The sequence below is a fragment of the Rhopilema esculentum genome, chromosome 21 (genome assembly GCF_057945365.1).
Source record: "Rhopilema esculentum isolate cy_ngs chromosome 21, ASM5794536v1, whole genome shotgun sequence".
Taxonomy (NCBI): Eukaryota; Metazoa; Cnidaria; class Scyphozoa; order Rhizostomeae; family Rhizostomatidae; genus Rhopilema; species Rhopilema esculentum.
This window is the reverse complement of record NC_142835.1, coordinates 7,608,679-7,627,232: the sequence shown is the minus strand read 5'-3', so window position 1 is coordinate 7,627,232 and position 18,554 is coordinate 7,608,679. Positions and strand designations below refer to the sequence as shown.

The 18,554-nt window shown below is 36.5% G+C and overlaps 1 protein-coding gene across 1 annotated transcript; it reads left to right on the top strand.

Moving 5' to 3' along the window:
- The first annotated feature begins 2,981 nt into the window (after positions 1–2,981).
- LOC148957680 (uncharacterized) lies at positions 2,982–16,790 on the top strand. The gene is made up of 13 exons (XM_089114953.1): positions 2,982–3,160; positions 3,784–3,959; positions 4,949–5,020; positions 5,734–5,806; positions 6,400–6,643; positions 7,243–7,356; positions 8,282–8,769; positions 9,443–9,668; positions 10,972–11,404; positions 12,637–12,945; positions 13,569–13,668; positions 15,016–15,092; positions 16,397–16,790. The coding sequence occupies exons 1-13, from the start codon at positions 3,094–3,096 to the stop codon at positions 16,667–16,669; spliced, it is 2,652 nt and encodes an 883-aa protein (XP_088971079.1). The 5' UTR covers positions 2,982–3,093; the 3' UTR covers positions 16,670–16,790.
- Positions 16,791–18,554: the final 1,764 nt, after the last annotated feature.

Below are 18,554 nucleotides of genomic sequence, written 5' to 3'. Positions count from 1 at the left end.
TTACACAAGTCATCATCACTCCATTCGGTTCGTGAGTAGCGAAACCGTTCGAACAATGCGTGTGTGACGCATTAAGGGTGACAGACATTCATCACGGTAGTAGGGTTGCAGGGTTGAACCAGTGATGACGTGACTTCTAGGGGGCACAGGGGGTGGAGCCCTTTGTGAAAATTTTTTTTCGGAGGGCTCAGTCCCCTAAACAATTCTACATTGGCCTTGCTTTCAGAAGTTTCCCCTTTGCCATTGAATGGTCTAGATATGCTTCATTTGTAAATATTTGACATGGGTGCAAACAACAAATTGTTTACACTTTTTTATAAGAGCCAGTAAATTTGAGTTCAGACTGACTGTTGTTAACTTTCTCGAAAATCTGAGGCTGGATTGTTCTTATTTCTTCTTAAATTAAAAAGGTGTAAGCGATTGCTAGCTTTTTCGCTCTAGGGAGGTGTTCAGGTTTCATTTGCCAACAAAGCGAGTGAGACAACCTTCATTTGCCGACAGTACCCACATTTGCCTAAAAATCCGCGTTTTTGAGATAAAACGCTGTTCAAAATTAAATTTTACAGAAGCTCAGCCTCATTTTATTCTTGATTTGTTCTTAACTTTTGACCAGCTTTGAGGCTTGCGTTCTTATAAAATTGTTCTTATAAAAAAGAGTGTATTCTCTCATTTCTAGCACCTCTCCAGATTGTCTATTCCTTTGAGGGAGGGTATATCGTTTGCATATCAGCTCGACCGGCTGTTGCAGTGACAACATTTTCACCACTTCCACCAATCTTATAGAATACAAAAGAATTAGTTTACAGGTAGTTTTGGAGTCACAAAGCAGCATTGGCACCGAAAAGAAAGATTTGAGTTATTGAATGTTCCGTTCTGTTTGCTTTATCATGTATTCTAGGCTTGATCAAGATTTGCTAATGTATTTCAAGTTTGCGTGCTTATTGAGACTTTTCTTAGGTTTGCTTATACAGTTTGGCTTGCTTAAGCACTGGCTATTATATTTGCATCTACAAAAATATTGTCGTGGTCATAAGAAACCACAACTTCTCTTATGTTATTGTCCCTGGAACTTCCTTTTGTTATTTTTTTTAGAAATCACCCCTGATTTAAACCCACCACCTAAGGGGCATCCATGTCTGTCAAATAGAATAAAATTCCTTTTCAGGTACCCTCTTTTAGAAAAAAATTATTCAAGCTTAGTATGTCTAAGAATACTTTTTTCAGAGCCAGTTTCATATCTCAATAAACCTTCAATATTTAACTCAATTTAATTAAAATAGCTTTTCAATAGTCTTTCTAAAATGATCATCTCCTATATTTTGAATTCTTCTTTTCAATTGCTTTCAATAGGCACATGTACTTCGAAGGAAAAGCCATGTTTCAATGAAAAATATGATATATTTGCTCTTTTTCAAGATGTTGAAGAACGAAAGTAACATGTGTTCATTTCGTATGGTATGCAGATGTTTCCATCTCATAACAAAAGTCCTTACTTTATAGATGAACTATTAGGGGCTTAATGTCTATGTCATTATATTAAATAAAAAAAAATAAGTAGCATAACACGATTATTCTTAACATAAACAAAAGGAATAGCACATCTCACAAAGGGAGAATTCAATGCTTATCATTAATTTAAAAGAAGAATAGCAGGAAGTTCAGTAAAAGGGACTTCGTCAGGTACTTCTTGGTTTCTTTAAGTTTTGATTCTAGGTCTTGCTAAAATGTTTCAAAAAAGTGCCTTTTCCCTACGGAACTTTTCCCACCCTTGGTACCGGAGCCCAAGCAATAGGGAGGAGAATGGAGATAAGAGAAACATGTAGAGAGAAGAGAGATCTCCTCTATTTCTCTTTGTTCCTCTCTCCCCCTGTTTTCATTCAATTCTTTTCTCTTCCTAACCTCTAAGGTTCTGGCACCCAGGTCTTTTGAGATTCATCATCTACCGCCTTCTCCGCCTACGGCAGATCAAGTTTTGCGTATCAACATGTGACAATTGTCCCCATAAAGTCCGGTCTTTACGGTCTTTAATCTACTCTAAATCACATTTGTTTTTTTGTTTTTTTTCATAAAAAAGGACTCGTTAGATCGTAATTCTGCGTTTTCATATATAAAGAAAAACAGCAGGACAAGAAGAATTCCAAGTCAAGGGTGCTTGAGGTTACAAAGTGATTGATATGCCTGAACGAAGAGACAATTAATAGACCGTCGGCCAGATTCTTCATTTTTTGAACCTTGGAATGATGAGAAAAACAATTAACGGTAACCAGACAGAAATACTAGAATCAAAGAAGAAGAAGAAAGAAACCAGAAAATGAACCAAAAAGCCCTCAAAGAACAATTTATTTCAGAATAAATAAGGAATTTGTGACTACAACAATATATAAAAATTTTTCAATATTGTCAAAGAGCATAACCATTTATGAGGAATTATTTCAGTTTTGATAAGAAAATATTAAAAAAGTTAACATTTAATCAAATGTTGGAATATCATTTCAGAGTGTAACACCAACAACCTGTAAGGACGAGGAAAGATAATAAGAAAATGTGTAAATTAAAATTTACTTGTGAATTTTAAATTCTTAGCAGCCCTTCTCCACATAAGGGATCTATTCATTCCTACTCCAGTAGGTTATGTCATTAAGGTACTGATTGATCGGACAGTTCAAAATAAAATGTCATACTTAACAACCAACAGGCATTATTTGCAAACATAAAAGTTTTATTAAAGATTTCAAAGTACAATTCTTTCAGGACAGCTTTGTCAATTCAAAAAGATTAAACGTTAAAATGATTCCTTCTTATCTAGAAAAAAGGCAGTTTAATGAAATGTGTGGTCTTCTGTCTGAAAAAACGGAATGTAAATTGAGGGGTTCCACAAGGTGGTGTCTTTCGTTCACTTATATTCTTACTATATATCATGTCAATCAAGGAGGTGAATTGAATCTCTTTTGCCTCCTAATCAGAAAGAGGCTTGTGTCAGCTTATTTCTCTGGAAGCGATGGAAACATGGTGGCATAACCACAACTTAGCAACGGCAAAAAGTCACAGTTTGAGAACCAAGTTCAATATTACGACGATGAAATAGCTGTACAAATGGCTTACTATGCTTCACAATGTTTCCCTGCGAGAAATCTTCTGAGATTTAAGCAAAATTCTGACGGTATTATCAATTTCTTATCTGTTACTTGCTGATGCTGCTTTTAATCGCATAAACAATAATAATTTGTGCCACCGACTTTATTCATTAAGTGTCAGTACAGAGCATGACCATTTCTGACGTTAATGTTTATCTGATTAATTGCCATGTCTTTTAACAAACAGCTTTATTTTGAGATGTTTATGATTTTTCGAAATTAGATATTTATTTTAATTTTTGCTGGAGCTGCCCTGAATAAACCCTTGGGGATTACGCTATCTTGATCTGTGAATAATTATTATTTTTGCTATTTTTATTATAACTGAATTCAAATAACAATCGCATTCAATACAAACGCTCTAATATTAAACAATCTAGGACAACTGAATTAACATATTAAATCAAGAGACAATCGAAATAAAAAAAGCAAGATACATAATAGCAGTTAAGGTTTGTACCCTGCAAAGTGGTTTAACATCATTTGCCTAATGATAGCTCCTTAATCCTACATCGTGATTTAGCAAGTAGCAAATTGACAGCCTGTGCAGGCCTGTTCTTCTTGTTAACTCTAGAATCTTCCAATTAAAGACCTTGTGCCTGTAGATGTAATTTTCAATAAATTTAACTAGATCAATCTGATTCTGTAGGAGGAGCGTGGCTTATAGCATATAGGGAAGAGCAGAGTAGAAGATTTGATGCTGTCTTGTGCCCAGATGCAAAGACAGAGCAAAGACGAAAAGCACTTAAAGAGAAAAGAACTGGAAGTTGCTCAAATAATTCTTTCAAACATGAGACTTATGTTGCCCTGAATGGAATCTACCTGGTAATAAATTTTTTTGCTTCTTAAGTACAGTTCAATTGACTCTCTCTCATTTTAGCAAGAACTAGACTTCCTCTTCCCAGAACCCAGAACTAGATTAAATTCAAATTATCCAGATTTAACAACTTTGAACCAAAAGGATGAAGTTTGTGTTTCTTAAAGTTTGCAAAGTTTGCTTTTGTTTTCTGTAATGGTTCAGCCATTCAAGGATATTGCACAAATTCCTAACCCTTAAGATGATAAAATTTGAATAAAGAATTTGTTGTTTCACTGGATTATTCAATGTGCTCTTCTTTCTTGTGGTCAAGTTTTTTTTTGAAGTCAGAAATGAATTATTTGCAATGCAGGATCAGTATATGCTGGAACCAAAATAATTCCTTAGAATCATAAATTCTTATGATCTTCACAATATTTAGGATCAACTCAATTGATTTTATTAAATACCTTGATTTTTTTAAATCAATTAGGAGCTAAAAATTGCCGCTCACTACCCTACATTGATTGTGATATTGTCAAATATGCCTCTTTTACATCAAAACATCAAAATAACATATAAAGTTGAAAAATAATTGCTACAAGTACTTTTTGTCTAGCTTTTTGTAAGATTGGTAATTAAATTCTTTACTTGAGTGGAACAAAAAGTAATGTGAGAGATAGAAAGGTGTGCCAATTTTTCCATTGTTTTTGACCCATCAGGAATTGCTGCTCCCAAGCATAGTCAAAGAGTCCAACATAGAAAGCAAAACCTTTTTGTCTGCACAAGTGACAGTATAATAAGTTGGTAAAGGCATTTGTTTCAAAGTTGAACAGTAATAAGCATAGGCTGGGTGTTGATATTCAGCATGCTACTCGCCCAATTACCCAATGTGCCTCCTTATGTGGCTATAAATTTCTTTTAAAACCAAAGAACTCTTTTTGTTTTGCAGTCATTACAGTTTGCTTGGACTTATAAACAGTTTATCCATATTCATTGCTTTCTAATTTTTTTACAGCTAAAAAATGCAAATGTTGACAATCCTTCTGATGTTGCCTACCTCAATATATCTGGCAAAAGTCTTGCTGTGGTAAGGAACTTTGTCTGCTGGACAGAATTTTCCATTTTCTTTTACAATTTAGTTATGATAGATTGCTTATGATTTATAGATTTTTACAAAGTAAAAAAGGTTTCTAAATGTCTAAGGTAAGTATAATCTGGAGAGCATAGCAGCTCTTTGTATTTTGTCTTTAGAGACTTTCAAAGGTATGCTGCAGAAGCATAGGTTGCAAAAAGCATATGTTTCAAAGTATCAAGAAGATCCAGAGTATTGAGCTCCTCATGTAGTTGTCACTGTAGTGGTACATTTAATTGAAGATGTTGAAACATGTAATATTTCTAAAAAAACAATTGGTCATTCTTAGACTGGTGACCTTATATAGATTGGTTTCTTTATAGATTGGTATTCATGTCATGATAGTTAGTTATTAATTTTTTATAGAATGGTTATTCAAGTGGCAAGGGGGGGAGACAAAACCCACATAACAAGCAAATTTGTCAATCAATGACAAAATTTACTGACCAAAGCACTTAAAAACCACGTTTTAACTGACAATTTAGCAAAAGCTGTGGGGCACTTGTTCCTTTAGTAAAAGCTAGGCCCCCAGGTGGCAATATTTGCCTTTGCTAAGACTCGTCAAAAATTATTTTTAGATAATTCAGTTTGGAAAGAGATTCACCTGATATCAGACATTTACCAAGAGAGCTTTATTTTGCTTCTAAACATTTTTCATTACTTTGTAGAGCACATATGAAGACTTTGTTTTGTTTGACAACGTTATACATATTGAAGCTAATGAGAATAATCTGACACTTGGTAACTTTCTTTTAAACTCTGTTTTTTCTTTTCTGTTTTTATTTCTGATTGTTTATTCTCTGTAAGCATTTATTGCAAAATTGAAAATCATAGATGCTGGAAGTTAGGGGCCTTCAAGATTGCTTGCCCCCTTTTTGAAAACAGGGATAAAAATGTCTTGCCGTTCATGTGATGTCTATAAATCATGAAATTTTACCTACTTGTATTTTGAACAATTGTATTTGAGATTATGGAATTATGGAGAACTAGGAATTTCTGGTTTTGAGAATATCTAGTAAATCATTTAAATAATTCTATGTTTAGACCCTAAAAGCAAATCAACACAGTATCTTTGTTGTCACAGCTTTGTTAGGTGGGGAACAAGTTTGAAGATGATTTTTTTCCTATTAGACCAGACCAGAGATCAACCAATGAATTAAGTAAATAGAAAATAAAGAGTGAAATCAGAAGTCTTTATTTGTTATAGTAATGTAAACATCAATCATATAAAGCTCTCTATCATATTGAATGTGTTGAATAATTAGAGATAATATCCAACAATTTTTCTTTTAGATAATTAGCAACTCACAACTTTATTTTTTATTCCTTTTTAGAAACATTCAGAACCTTTCCAGCCCTCCGTGAACTTGAACTGCAGCTAAATAACATTAGATCTATGTGCATTACATCAAACGACTTCAAATCTTTGGAGTTTTTGGATCTATCTTTCAATAACATTACCGAAGAAGATATACTCAAGCTAGGGATGCTTACCTCTTTGAGATGTCTTTATTTATCTGGGAATGGTCTGAAACGTCTTCCTGTTGACATGGCACACAGCTTTAGTGCAACAGAAAGGTATTTTTTATTGATATCTTAAATATTTGGCACCCTTATTATGTGGCCCAAGGTAATTTCAGATATGCAGGACCTAACTGAAGTACAATGTTGAAATTGCAGTCAACTTTTACTGGAACAGTGGCCTTGTTTTGTTACAATTTTTAATCTTGAAATGGTCCGTTAAGGTAGATTAGCTATTGTCTGGGTTGTCCCATCTAAAGACATCATCATGGCCTAACATATCCATATTGGCCCCAAACATTGACCGCCGAGTTTAAAGGGCCAATGATGACGAAGTTGTGTTGTATTGTGAAATTTTTATGATTTATCAGTACTTTCTTTAGAAACTCTTTTTAGTCTACGTTGGTTTCAGTGTTAAGATGATAACCTGCCATTAAATAACAGTAAAAGTTTTACAATTTTGTAGCATAAGGTGAGCTACATTTTAATGCTGAACATGTCCTTAGTTTGCCAAGTGAATTTATTATTTGATGAACAACGCTGACTTATGGTGGTGGCTACTGAGAATTGACATAAACCCAGTTTGCTACAAAATCTAATTAGAACTCTATAATTACATGATTTTCTGTTCATTAATCATTATCCTGTTGTTACAGCCAAGAAGAGACTGCGACTTACAGAAGCCGTTTTCAGTCACTAGAGGTTTTGTATCTTGATGAAAATAAGTTTGAAGACACATCCATATTCGCAAGTCTCGCTGCACTGAAGCGGTAAGTTACGAAATGAGCCGTATGATATGCTAAGTAGAATCAAAGCTTTGAAAGAAGAACCTGACAAGACATTTACTATTATCATGTTTTGACTCATAGTATCATTGATTGACACTTTAAGTTAAGCCTTGCTTAGTCATGCTGTGAACACGCTCCCCTACTCTTAGGCTGAATACGTAATGTGGCCTAGTATTATATCCTGATCGTATAAGTTGTTTTGTTATGTTCGTTCAACCGTAGTTACCTTTCAAGATACTCTCTTTGGAATTCTAATAGAACCCTTTCAGTTTATTTATCAGCCAATATACTGGGTAGTGGAAGGGCAGGATGGCGATTGGGACCATTCCTGCGAAAACAAGTCTGTCAAATATTGAGAGCCAACCTACAATTTTTCATTATTATATTGGATTCATTTGATGCTGGATGATAAAGTATCGACTTTGATACACCTAAAAGTAATTTTTCGTGGTGGCATTTTTGTCGTATTGCAATATCAAAAAATTTTGAAAGTCTATTTGAAATTATTTTATTTTATTGAATCTTGAAATCAACGCAAACACGAGTAGTGCTAGGAGGATGATAAAATGTTATGTTGTTTAAGAATACTTAAGCCTGTTTGTATAGTTTGTACGTTGCGTGTGGTACTTCAACTAAAATTGAATAATATAGTGAGCGAATAAATCGAGTACCAGAATGAAATATATTTAGTTGAATGAAAGAAAGAGACACTTGATATTGAGTACATAGTCGAAACATCGTGTTTTGAACTATCAATACTAAATTTATTTATTTCTGTTACTCAATTCACTATATTATCGCTGTTTATATAGTGTAACTAAAGAAATGATAGTCTTTAGGAGATGCAAAAACCATTGGTGACTATAACGTCTCTATTGGCATATTTTAAAATGCTTATATTTTGCAGACTTCGTGTTCTGAGCCTTTCGAAAAACAACCTTCGGTGCATGCCCCATCTGCGACAACTAGCATCTCCGCCGAACAAGCCTCATTTAATCCCATGTGGCAAAACTGACATCACCCAAAGCCAGCAACAAACTGATTCGGAGACACAGCCGTTTACCCAACCAAGTGAACCAACAACAGAGCTCCCTGATGAATTGACAGAACTTCCAAGGGAATTGACAGAGCTCTCTAAGGCATCAAGAAACCAACCAAGGTATGAAGATACTGCAGCAGACTCCAACGAGTATTTCCAGTCCGCAAATTGTGTTGATATAGCAACTGAGGAGCAATTTGAGCAGGGCCAATCAGAACTGAAAGCAGAACATAGAGATACGCTTGAACTCGAAGCGTTGCTAGGTTCAGATCCGGACCTTGAGATTCCAGGTGGAAGGTCCAACATTAAACTAGAAAACGCGCTTGCAGCTGGTGACTCTAATTTTGATTCAACAGGTATTTTGACTGTGATGTACATTTACATCTTGTTTTGTGCGCAGTGCACGCCTCTGTTTCTTAGGTGATGGTTGAACTGGCTACAAAATGACTAGGAGATAGCAAAGGAGGGATTAATGCAATTCATTATCTACAGAACCTACATCTTTTAAAGAGTAGTTCTTTATTTTACCTTGCCTACAGCTGCAAGGGAACTTACGCAACAAAAAGGAACAGTGAGTAAAATGTGCTTGGTCGGATATTCGCCCTACTTGACTAAGTTGTGAAACTCTCACACCATTAAAAAAGGGAAACTCAAATAAGGTTTCTCTGTTTTATACGTACAATCATTGCCAAAATTACTTGGAACACCTAACACTTTGCGCTGTGCTTTTCTATTTTCCATTTGTTTTCTTGAATACTACCACTTCCGCCCCCCTTTCCCCCCAAAACAATTTTGAAAGTAAAGAAAAATATCAAACAATCCACAAGGAAAAGCGTACTCCATAAACCCTTTGTTTTTTCTATATCAAATCAAAATTGTTCCCCAGGAGGAGAGGGGGATGGCTGAATTTGCCTTTGAAAACCTATGTTAGTGTTCCAAGACTTTTGGCAGTGATTGTAGGAATATCTTTGAGTGAATATTATTTGCAACTTGTACTAAGACTACAAGTACCCCGCTTTTGTTTTGTAGATTTGGATCTTTCGAAAGATATTCCGGAGTATCCATTCCAGAATCTCGAAATACTAGACATATCATACAATAAGATAGCAGAAGAACACGTGCTCTTGCCATTGACGGCATGGCCGAGTTTGCTGCAAGTCAACTTATGGGAAAATCCTTTAACGAAAAACTGCAAAGGAACTCCGCCATTGTTGAATCATCATCTCACGAAACTTTGTGGAATACAAATCAATAGGTATTGTATTTATTTGGAATATATTTTTGTATTTAATAAGGATCGCAATAATTTTTCCTTTTTGCTCAATCGCTAGGCAAATAATGCCTGCATCATTTATGGTAAAACTTGAAAATCAATGGCTGTGGACACTCAGGCAATGCCGTGCTCTTCCACGTGACCACTGTTGGTAACCATCTTGATTATTGGGACGCTCATCTCTCAATCATATCGATTAGCTATCTTATAATTGGAAAGCACATCTCTCAATCATATCGATTAGCTATCTTATAATTGGAAAGCACATCTTTCAATCTGATCGATTAGCTATCTTATAATTGGAAAGCACATCTCTCAATCATATCGATTACCTATCCTATTATTGGAAAGCACATCTTTCAATCTGATCGATTAGCTATCTTATAAACGGAAAGCACATCTTTCAATCTGATCGATTAGCTATCTTGATTAATGGAAAGCACATCTCTCAATCATATCGATTACCTATCCTATTATTGGAAAGCACATCTTTCAATCTGATCGACTGATTGTCGAGCTAAATGCTTATTTTAACAAATCAGATCTACTGAAGCTCCTTACGTGTCCACCGTCTGTAGATTCCCGTATATGTGTGAGGCAATCCAGTTTGAGTTGCAACTTCGCTTTTCATCATTGTCCCTCTTTCTTGACTCGTGTTTTCGTATTTGATAAAACCGGCTCTACTAACACGTGTGTAAATTACCAGATAAGAACGACTAATAGGATGTCTTATTTAACTTTGAGTCTCAAGTCCTTTTCTTTCACACACTGTCCAATCTGAATATAAAAATGCACTGATTCAACGTAAACACAGATTCTAGATATTATCTAGCATGCTGAAGCGACAACAAGGTTTTGTAAAGACTTGCGCAGAGTTCCAATGTAATTTTTGACATTGCAATAGCCTGGGTGCGTTTAGATATGCTAATATATGTCTAATCGATGGAGCATTTAAATCAATCTATCGCGAAACGAATCAATTTATATCCGTTTATATTCATCCAGCTAAGTTGAAACTGGAGCTAGTTTGTTTGCGTGAAAAATTAATGCAATAATTATTCTGCTTATTATTTTCAACTATTTTAATGTTTCTATATTCCTTTTTGTGTTGACATTGTTTAAATAGGCTGTCCATGGAAGATACCCTTCCTAGAGAACTATCTCCAACCAAACACTTAGTTAGAAATTATTACCAATTGTCTATGTACCAATCAAACGTTTGCTTTTTCTCTACAATTTATCTCCGTCTCATTATAATTTGTCCTTATCTATTTACAATCTTAAGGAAGGAGCCTAAGAAGATGCATAAGCCTGCCATTGGACCTAAAATAGCACCAGCTGTGCGTCATAATAAAGTGAATGACGTTTTGCCACCCATGAGAAGGAAAAATATGCTGATGCTCGAATTTGAGTCGTATGAAGCTGCCTTGCAGAACGGCTCATTATACGGGGAGCCACTGCCCCCTATAACGCCAACTAAAGAGAAACATAGGTCAAAAGAATTGCGAGATAGCCGCAGTGCTCCTGCTCATCCTAAAGCCAGGCAGAATTCACCTGCATTTGATTCATCAACCAACAGGCCCCATTCAGTTGCTGCTGACCAGTTTTTTGGTCCGGTTAAAACTGGCGAGGAACAAGGAAATGCAACAGAGGCAATGGCATCTGGCAGCAAAGCAACGGTTGATGCACAGAGCGCAGATGGCGTTTTTCTTACTCAGGTTTGTAAATTTTGGTGAGCTAAAGTCACACGACGGTTTTAAAGGCCCTTGCGCAACCGGCGTGCTTTGCGACTATATTTTCAAAACCGGCCTAATATCGTACTACATGAAAATACATAACACAATCAATATCTCAAGATAGCTGGCGCTAAGCATGCCGGTTGCGCAAGAGCCTTCAAGGTCAAGTTGTTTAAATATAGCTCAATAATTGAACCGGCTGTGCTCACTGCTAGCTTGGAATCACGAGTTGCCAAGCAAAGCTACCTATTTTGTTGCGGTTTTTATCAAATCGTGAAAAAAGGTCCAGGGGCTTCCAATGTCTCACGAATAATTGTTTTGTCGTTCAATAAAGAGAGAAACATAAAAGATACAAGCAATCACATGCAAAATCCCACTACCGGTGCTTGTTGGCTGTCATTTCAAGCCTGCCCAGACCTCTGGCACAAGCCGCGTTTTATATCCATCCTGTTCAATTTTTGAGCCTGGAACGCTTGGATACCAAGGCTTGTCATTGTGAAATTTAGTAGGTTTCCGTGACAGCATCTTGCGTATTACAAGAATCAACAATAGAGCAAGTCATTGTTGATTTGTCAATAGAGCAAGCCATTGATGCTTTGTGAAAGACATTTTTTGGCATGAATTTCTTGCATTTTGTTAACATCAGCTACCTCTCTTACCCTATTTCTATCTCAGAATGAAGTATGCTTCCCTTATAATTCATCCACCATCCATCATTCATCCAGTTGTGACGCAGATGTTGCTTGTCTTTAAGTTACCGTATTAATTCAATTTAAGCCGCGACTTATATTTAATTTTCGACACCTTTTCATTGCGGTTTATAATAAAAAATGGCTTATAAACGAAGGCAGGTTATATTATTTTACCCAGGTCCTGACAAGCTTTCCTTCATAGAAGATGAGGAAGAAATACTTCTGGACGATGTTGTTTTTGGTTGAACTTCTATCATCTCTTCTTTGGTTTAAGTGCGTAGTCAGGTTTTTATCAGTTTTTGGTCCGTCATTTTAAACAAAGTATCTCTGCATGGCTTGTTCGATGCGGCTTATAATCAAGGGCGGCTTATAAACAAGGGCGACTTCTAATCGAATAAATACGGTTCTCAGGCCAGCATGGAAACTACTAGAATATCTAGATTGTCATTGGCTGTGCCAATTGTATTTTCTGATGTGCTTATGATAGCGAAAGATGAACCAATGTTTTGTGTCTGTTTTTAGGTTGATGTCAACGACGAGGCTGGTAATAGTGAAGGTAGCTTTGAAGAGACCTTTACAGAGGCTGATGTCTATGAGCAGGAAGAAACGTCTAAAAACAACGCGGAAGTTTATACTCCTGCCGACCAGACAAATGATACGTACGAAGATCTATTGCGCATCGAAGGACCAGTAGATGAAATGGACACACCACCTGCCGTGGATTTAAGGGGGAATATTAAAGCACTGAAAAATGCATTGAACCATCCTCTTGTTTTCAATGAGCCAACTGCGAAGGAGCAGGAGAAACAGACATACACACGACGTAGCCAGGTATTAATGCTATTAGGTCTATGTTGGATATCTGGAGCACACCCCCCCTCCCCACCTCTGTTGATAAGCAAAGAAGAACTTTTATTCTACAACCAGGTATCCTTTGCTTGCATTGGATGAATTAATTAATGGCTGGGATGTATAGTTCTCAGGAGACATATCCAGTAAATAGATCTTGTAAGCCAGCTCAAGGCCTTATAACATTGGTCGTTGCATGTTTGTTCTGGTAAGGGGCATAGGTACCTACCTTGCGTAGAGAATGCTGAAGGATCTTGCATAGCTGCTGTCGCTCTTAATTGATATTTTCACCGAACGGTTTTACAGAATGAGCCCATCATGAAATAATTAGAAGGCACCCCGAATTACTCGGGATGTCACCGGCAAATGTCGTCAAAAAGCAAATTGTGACATATTGAAGCAATGAGCCATATCTTTTCGAATAAAAAAATAACTCTTTATGTGGTTCAATGTATATTATTGACAAGATCATTCTGTATAACCATTCGGGAAAAATACAATTTCGGAACCCATTTAGTTGATGATTTATTTGTATCATATGGTGACAGTTTTAAATTTCTTATGATGTACCTGTCTGAATCAAAGGTTTCATTGCTCTCTCTTAGGGCAGTGAGAAAAAATCTCCAATGAGAACCAAACGTGATAAGGTCAACACTGCATTGGAAAAGATGAGAACAAGAAATGACGCTGTTGAGGAGAATCTAGGTAGGCACCCGTTTTGATGGCTCAGTGCTCAGGGTGGCGGACTACAGATCCAAGGGTCTGTGGTTCGAATCCCTGCCATGACCAAAATTTTGCTTAAAGTGCCTGTGACATGATTTTTTTTATTCTCTTAATTGAATCGTTGCACTGCTCTTATAGTAGATCTGAACTTTTTTTTGAAACAAAAGCGTTTTGATGTTGAAATTAAGCAAAATAGTGCGGCCTAGCCAAGTCGCTTTATCATCATTCGCCGTTCTCTTATGACGTCATGGGAGGAACTCGTTATTGTAACAATGTAAGCGCTACCTTAAAAAATCTCATCCTCGCTGCCACTACTTTCTCTGGAAATATCGCTCATCTTGGACCTATTAGATTTCCCTCATTGACTACGATACAAAAACTCGAAGGAGGAGGCGATCGGGTTCCTCCCGTGACGTCACAGTCTACTCATTCTGAAAACCAAGATGGCGAATTTTGGCGTAGAAGATCGCCAATAACTCCTTCATTTCTCACGAAACGTTAAAATCAACCTCAGAAATGAAAATAACAGGCCTTTTTACATAAGAATAGATATATAAACCCAAAAGTACGAAAATCATGTCACAGGCACTTTAAAGTGTGGGAATCGCCAGCTCGCTAATTCAGGGCGTAGGAATCACGCGATGTGGTCACATCGAGAGAAAGAACCAGTACACTACTCGATAAGCATAGCATTTCAGTGGCCTAAACCCTACCTTCGGAAACTAGACTGCAACAAGTACAAATCAATTGATAATTGGGATTAAAGCGTTGCCAATTATCAATGTTTCACTGTTTGTCCAAAACATGAAATTTTTAACTCATCAAAATGTGGTAATGACAACTTTTTAGTTTAACAAATGGGAAAAAATTTTTGATGCATACAGTTTTTCATTTCTTGAAAATTTTATTCATAATCAACTTGGTTAAGTGCTTAAGGCTTAAATGAAACATGTTAAAATACCATCAAATAGTCAGTTTTATTTGAAGCTTTTCATGAAGTTAGAACGTAAATGCATATGTACTTTCGATGGTGTTTTCTTTTGTTGAGCTAACTGAATACTTGACAAATTTCAGGATAGTAGCATTTCTTATTTAATTGCATTCAAAAGAAAAATTATTTTGTTCTTCTACGATGTTATGTTTCGTATGTATATGTTTATATATTACTTTAGACGTCCTGATTTTTATTGGCACCTCATTGACTAGGCCAGGCTACGTTCCTTCACCGCACAAGATGTAAATAAATCTTATGCGTCGAAAGCCTGAGTAAACTTGCTGATCATTGCGTACTCTGTTTAATGTTTTTATTCATCTTTTTCATTCGTCTAGATGTTGTTCTACAAAAGTATGATACTGACCCTGAAACCAGAAAAAAGTTCCCGGAAGTGAAGACACTTTTAAAGCAGGTAATATTACATCCCTTACAGTCAATTTACCTTGTTGAAATTGGATAGATCAGTAAAGCAATACCAGAAAAGTACAGAGTGCCGCCAAGGCTTTCCTCTCAACTGTCTCAGATTAACTATCCATTCAGTAAATTGATAGGCGCGCTATATTTAGTGGAGTGAGTCTTATGGACCAGATTCTAATACGTGTAGATCTTGGCCAGATTTGCCAAAGGATTCAAATCGTACGGATCTGACTTGTAGGATTTCAAGTCTTATTAACCAGATTCTGATGTCTAGCAGTTCCAAATCTAACGACCTAAATTCTTATGGCTAAGGGACCTAAATCTCACAGACCAGCAGTGGCGTAGCGGGAGAGGCAAGAGGAGGCGGACGCCCCCCCCCCCCAAAAAAATATCTTTCAAAAAGGTAGTTTTTGGCGTTTAAAAGGGTGTAGACCCCCAGTTTTCCCTGGTACAACCAGCCTTTGCCCTCTCCCAATCTTACAACCCTGGCTACGCTGCCGAGACCAAATTTTTGCGTCCAGGGTGTTCAAGTCCTATGGACGAGATTTTAATGGCTTAAGGATCTAAGTCTAATGGCCCAGGTTCTGATGTCAAATAGGTCATATTCTAACGGATCCAAGTCTTATGGATCAGATTCTAATGGCTCCAAGTCTTATAGATCAGATTCTAATGGATCTAAGTCTAATGGCCCAGATTCTGATGGCTCAAGGATCTGAGTCTTATGGACCAGATTCAAATGTTTAGGTGTTCTATGTCTTATGCACCAGATTGTTATGTCCTTGAGAAGATGGTGTAGAAGCACGATTCTTTCCAAAAAATGATGGAGGGTCTGACTTTACCTTGCCCGAGAAATATCTTGCTTGTTGTAACAGAACAAGATCATATGCACAGCAACGGCATTGTTTTCCATTTCACAGGAGTAAGGCTTTTAAAAATTTACATTCGTTATTGCACTATTCTTAATGTAAAGACGTAAGGATTGAAACGATGTTATTATTCTTTACTTCATGGAGGGGGGTAGGCTCCTCTGCGCACAGGGTAAAGGGGGAGGGGATGGTGTGTGTGGATTTCACGGATTTAGGCTAGGATTTGTAATGGTGACCGGGTGGCTCAGTTCTTGAAGCAACGACATAGAGAATCATTTTTCGCCAATTTAAATACTGTCCTGGTTGTGTCATAAAACGTCCTATGTGCGCATAAACAAAGGATGAAAAATGCAAAGACAGCTAGGGAAGGGAGAACACTGTATGTACACTTAGTTGAGTAACCTTTTTATCAATTTTTTTATATCCTTTTTAGGTCCAGTCTAAATATAACGAAGTTAGGCAAACATCCTTGGAATCTGCTACCACAGCACATGCAATTTTGCATGGAACAAACACACACGACGCTGATCTAAAATATGCTCCTTCACACCGAAAGCCTTCGCAAGGAGAAGGGCACCCGGAGAGGTTTGTGAGGGATAAAAGAGGTAAGCTATCAGCGCCTATCAACGTTAACAAAGATTCGCACCTGCTCGATGTTGGCAACGAGCTTGAAAGATTCAAAGAACGTGTTGGAAAGAGAATTTAAAGGATGTATGTAAGTTTGTAAATATTTGCTTAAAGTTATCGTTTTATTGTACTCCTCGAACATGACTAAAGTTGTACATACTGTAAAGTTACTTGCATATACACTCACGAATCAACAGAAATGTTTTTATATTTGTGAAGACTATTGGTCGATGGCTTTCAATTTCCTATTGCGTGATATTGCGTATTTCTTATTCCACCTCTTGTTGTGGCCTGGGTACGAATTGACTGTTATTGGGGAATGCCCTTAGCACGTGATTTCTGCTCTTGTTGGTGCTATTTGTTTATGAGTTCGATTTCTAAAGACTGCATAATAGCGATCTGTATTCTGCCTTGACTTGATTTATGAAGTTTGAAGCAAAATCAAACTGTTCGTATGTACAGTTAAGTTTAATGTTGGACATTGTCAAACTATCTGATCGGTTTAAAACAATGACGTGTTTTAGTTCGAATCATTAAAATAACATTGAAACACCTTAAAATTTAAAAACCAATTAGATGTGACCGACAATAATAGACACACATTTAGAGTTTCAGTTACGTTCTTTGTTTCTTCAAGCTTTTTCGATTGCAAAAAAGGTTTGATTTTACAAAGAAAGATTTTAGTTTCTTGGTCAGATAGATCGAGATTGAGAAATACTTTCTCTTGCAACCACAGTTTGAATATGAAAGTATTCTGCTTAGAGATGAAAATTTGAAAGTAAAGTAAAGTTAGTAGCATGTCCTAATGGACATCGTTGTGGGGGTGGGATGGAATCTGTAATGCTATAAAAAATGCTTAAAAGCTCAGAGATATATGTTAAAAGTAATGTGTCCATATAAAAGGACTGCGTATACCCAACTTGTCAAGCCACCCATCAAAATAACTGTTTGCGATTGGTTAGTATTCTTGCGATGCAAAACTGCTCACATGAAAAGCTGACCTCGCAGCAGGATAGATAAACAGAGCGACCGTAATGACTGGGGCGATGACATGAAAAATCAAATGTTTCTAAAAACCCCCGCAGAGTCGCTTGCTATAGCTGGACACATTACCTTTAAGTCAAATATTTATGCTAATATATCGCAATTTAAGTCAAATATAAGTCAAATATATCGCAATATAAACCACAGTTTAAAAACATATTTTAAAACTGCTTGAACTTTTAAGCAACAAGTAAAACATCATGATTACTGTAATTTTTAATAGGGAGCCTTCCATAAGAAAGTATCGCAGCATTTCTTTGAAAGTTATGCTTCAGCATTCAACTTTTTAACTTTTAAATTATAATAGCTCAAAACTATTATTCTAAGGGTTAAGATCAATATCATATCCCTGTATGATAATTTTTCTGCTCATATTTGCTCTAACATTTTAACATTGCTGCTCGGCACTTCGAGTCTACCTGTTAATGTTACCCCTGAACGTGTTTAAGATCACCTGTTTTAAAATCCTAGGTGCAAATCTACCTTAGAAACGAGTTTAGTGTCTGTGTTATTCTAGCTCGTTCTCTTTGAGGCAGATAGCCTATTGTTATGATCACAATGCAACTGTCAGTAATAACCCCCAAATTTGCTAACATCTCATCGTTTGAATTGTCTTCATAATTATCATTGAACAGTGGTCGTTATTCACAAGAGCTGTGGCTTAAGGTTTTGACAACAGTTTCTGTAAGTCTATTTCTACATTGCGCGCTTTGTTGGGTATTCGGTTGCTTTTGTAGCCAATTATCCTTTCCTCCTTTCCGCTATAACGTCGCTTGCCAGGCTTCCTGCAAATTGAACCTCTGCAACTTAAAAGTTTTTTACAATAAAGACGTATAGAGCCAAATGACTCTGAATCTCTGAGAAACATCTACATACTTTTTATTAAAAGAACAGAACAAATATTAATAACATGTATATTA

What these genes read in the sequence shown, in the direction of transcription:
- LOC148957680 (XM_089114953.1), top strand. Translation starts at nt 3,094, where the DNA reads ATGGCTTACTATGCTTCACAATGTTTCCCTGCGAGAAATCTTCTGAGA. An exon ending in CATACACACGACGTAGCCAG is followed by an intron (nt 12,946 to 13,568) that starts GTATTAATGCTA and finishes GCTCTCTCTTAG; the next exon opens with GGCAGTGAGAAAAAATCTCC. An exon ending in TGAAGACACTTTTAAAGCAG is followed by an intron (nt 15,093 to 16,396) that starts GTAATATTACAT and finishes TATCCTTTTTAG; the next exon opens with GTCCAGTCTAAATATAACGA.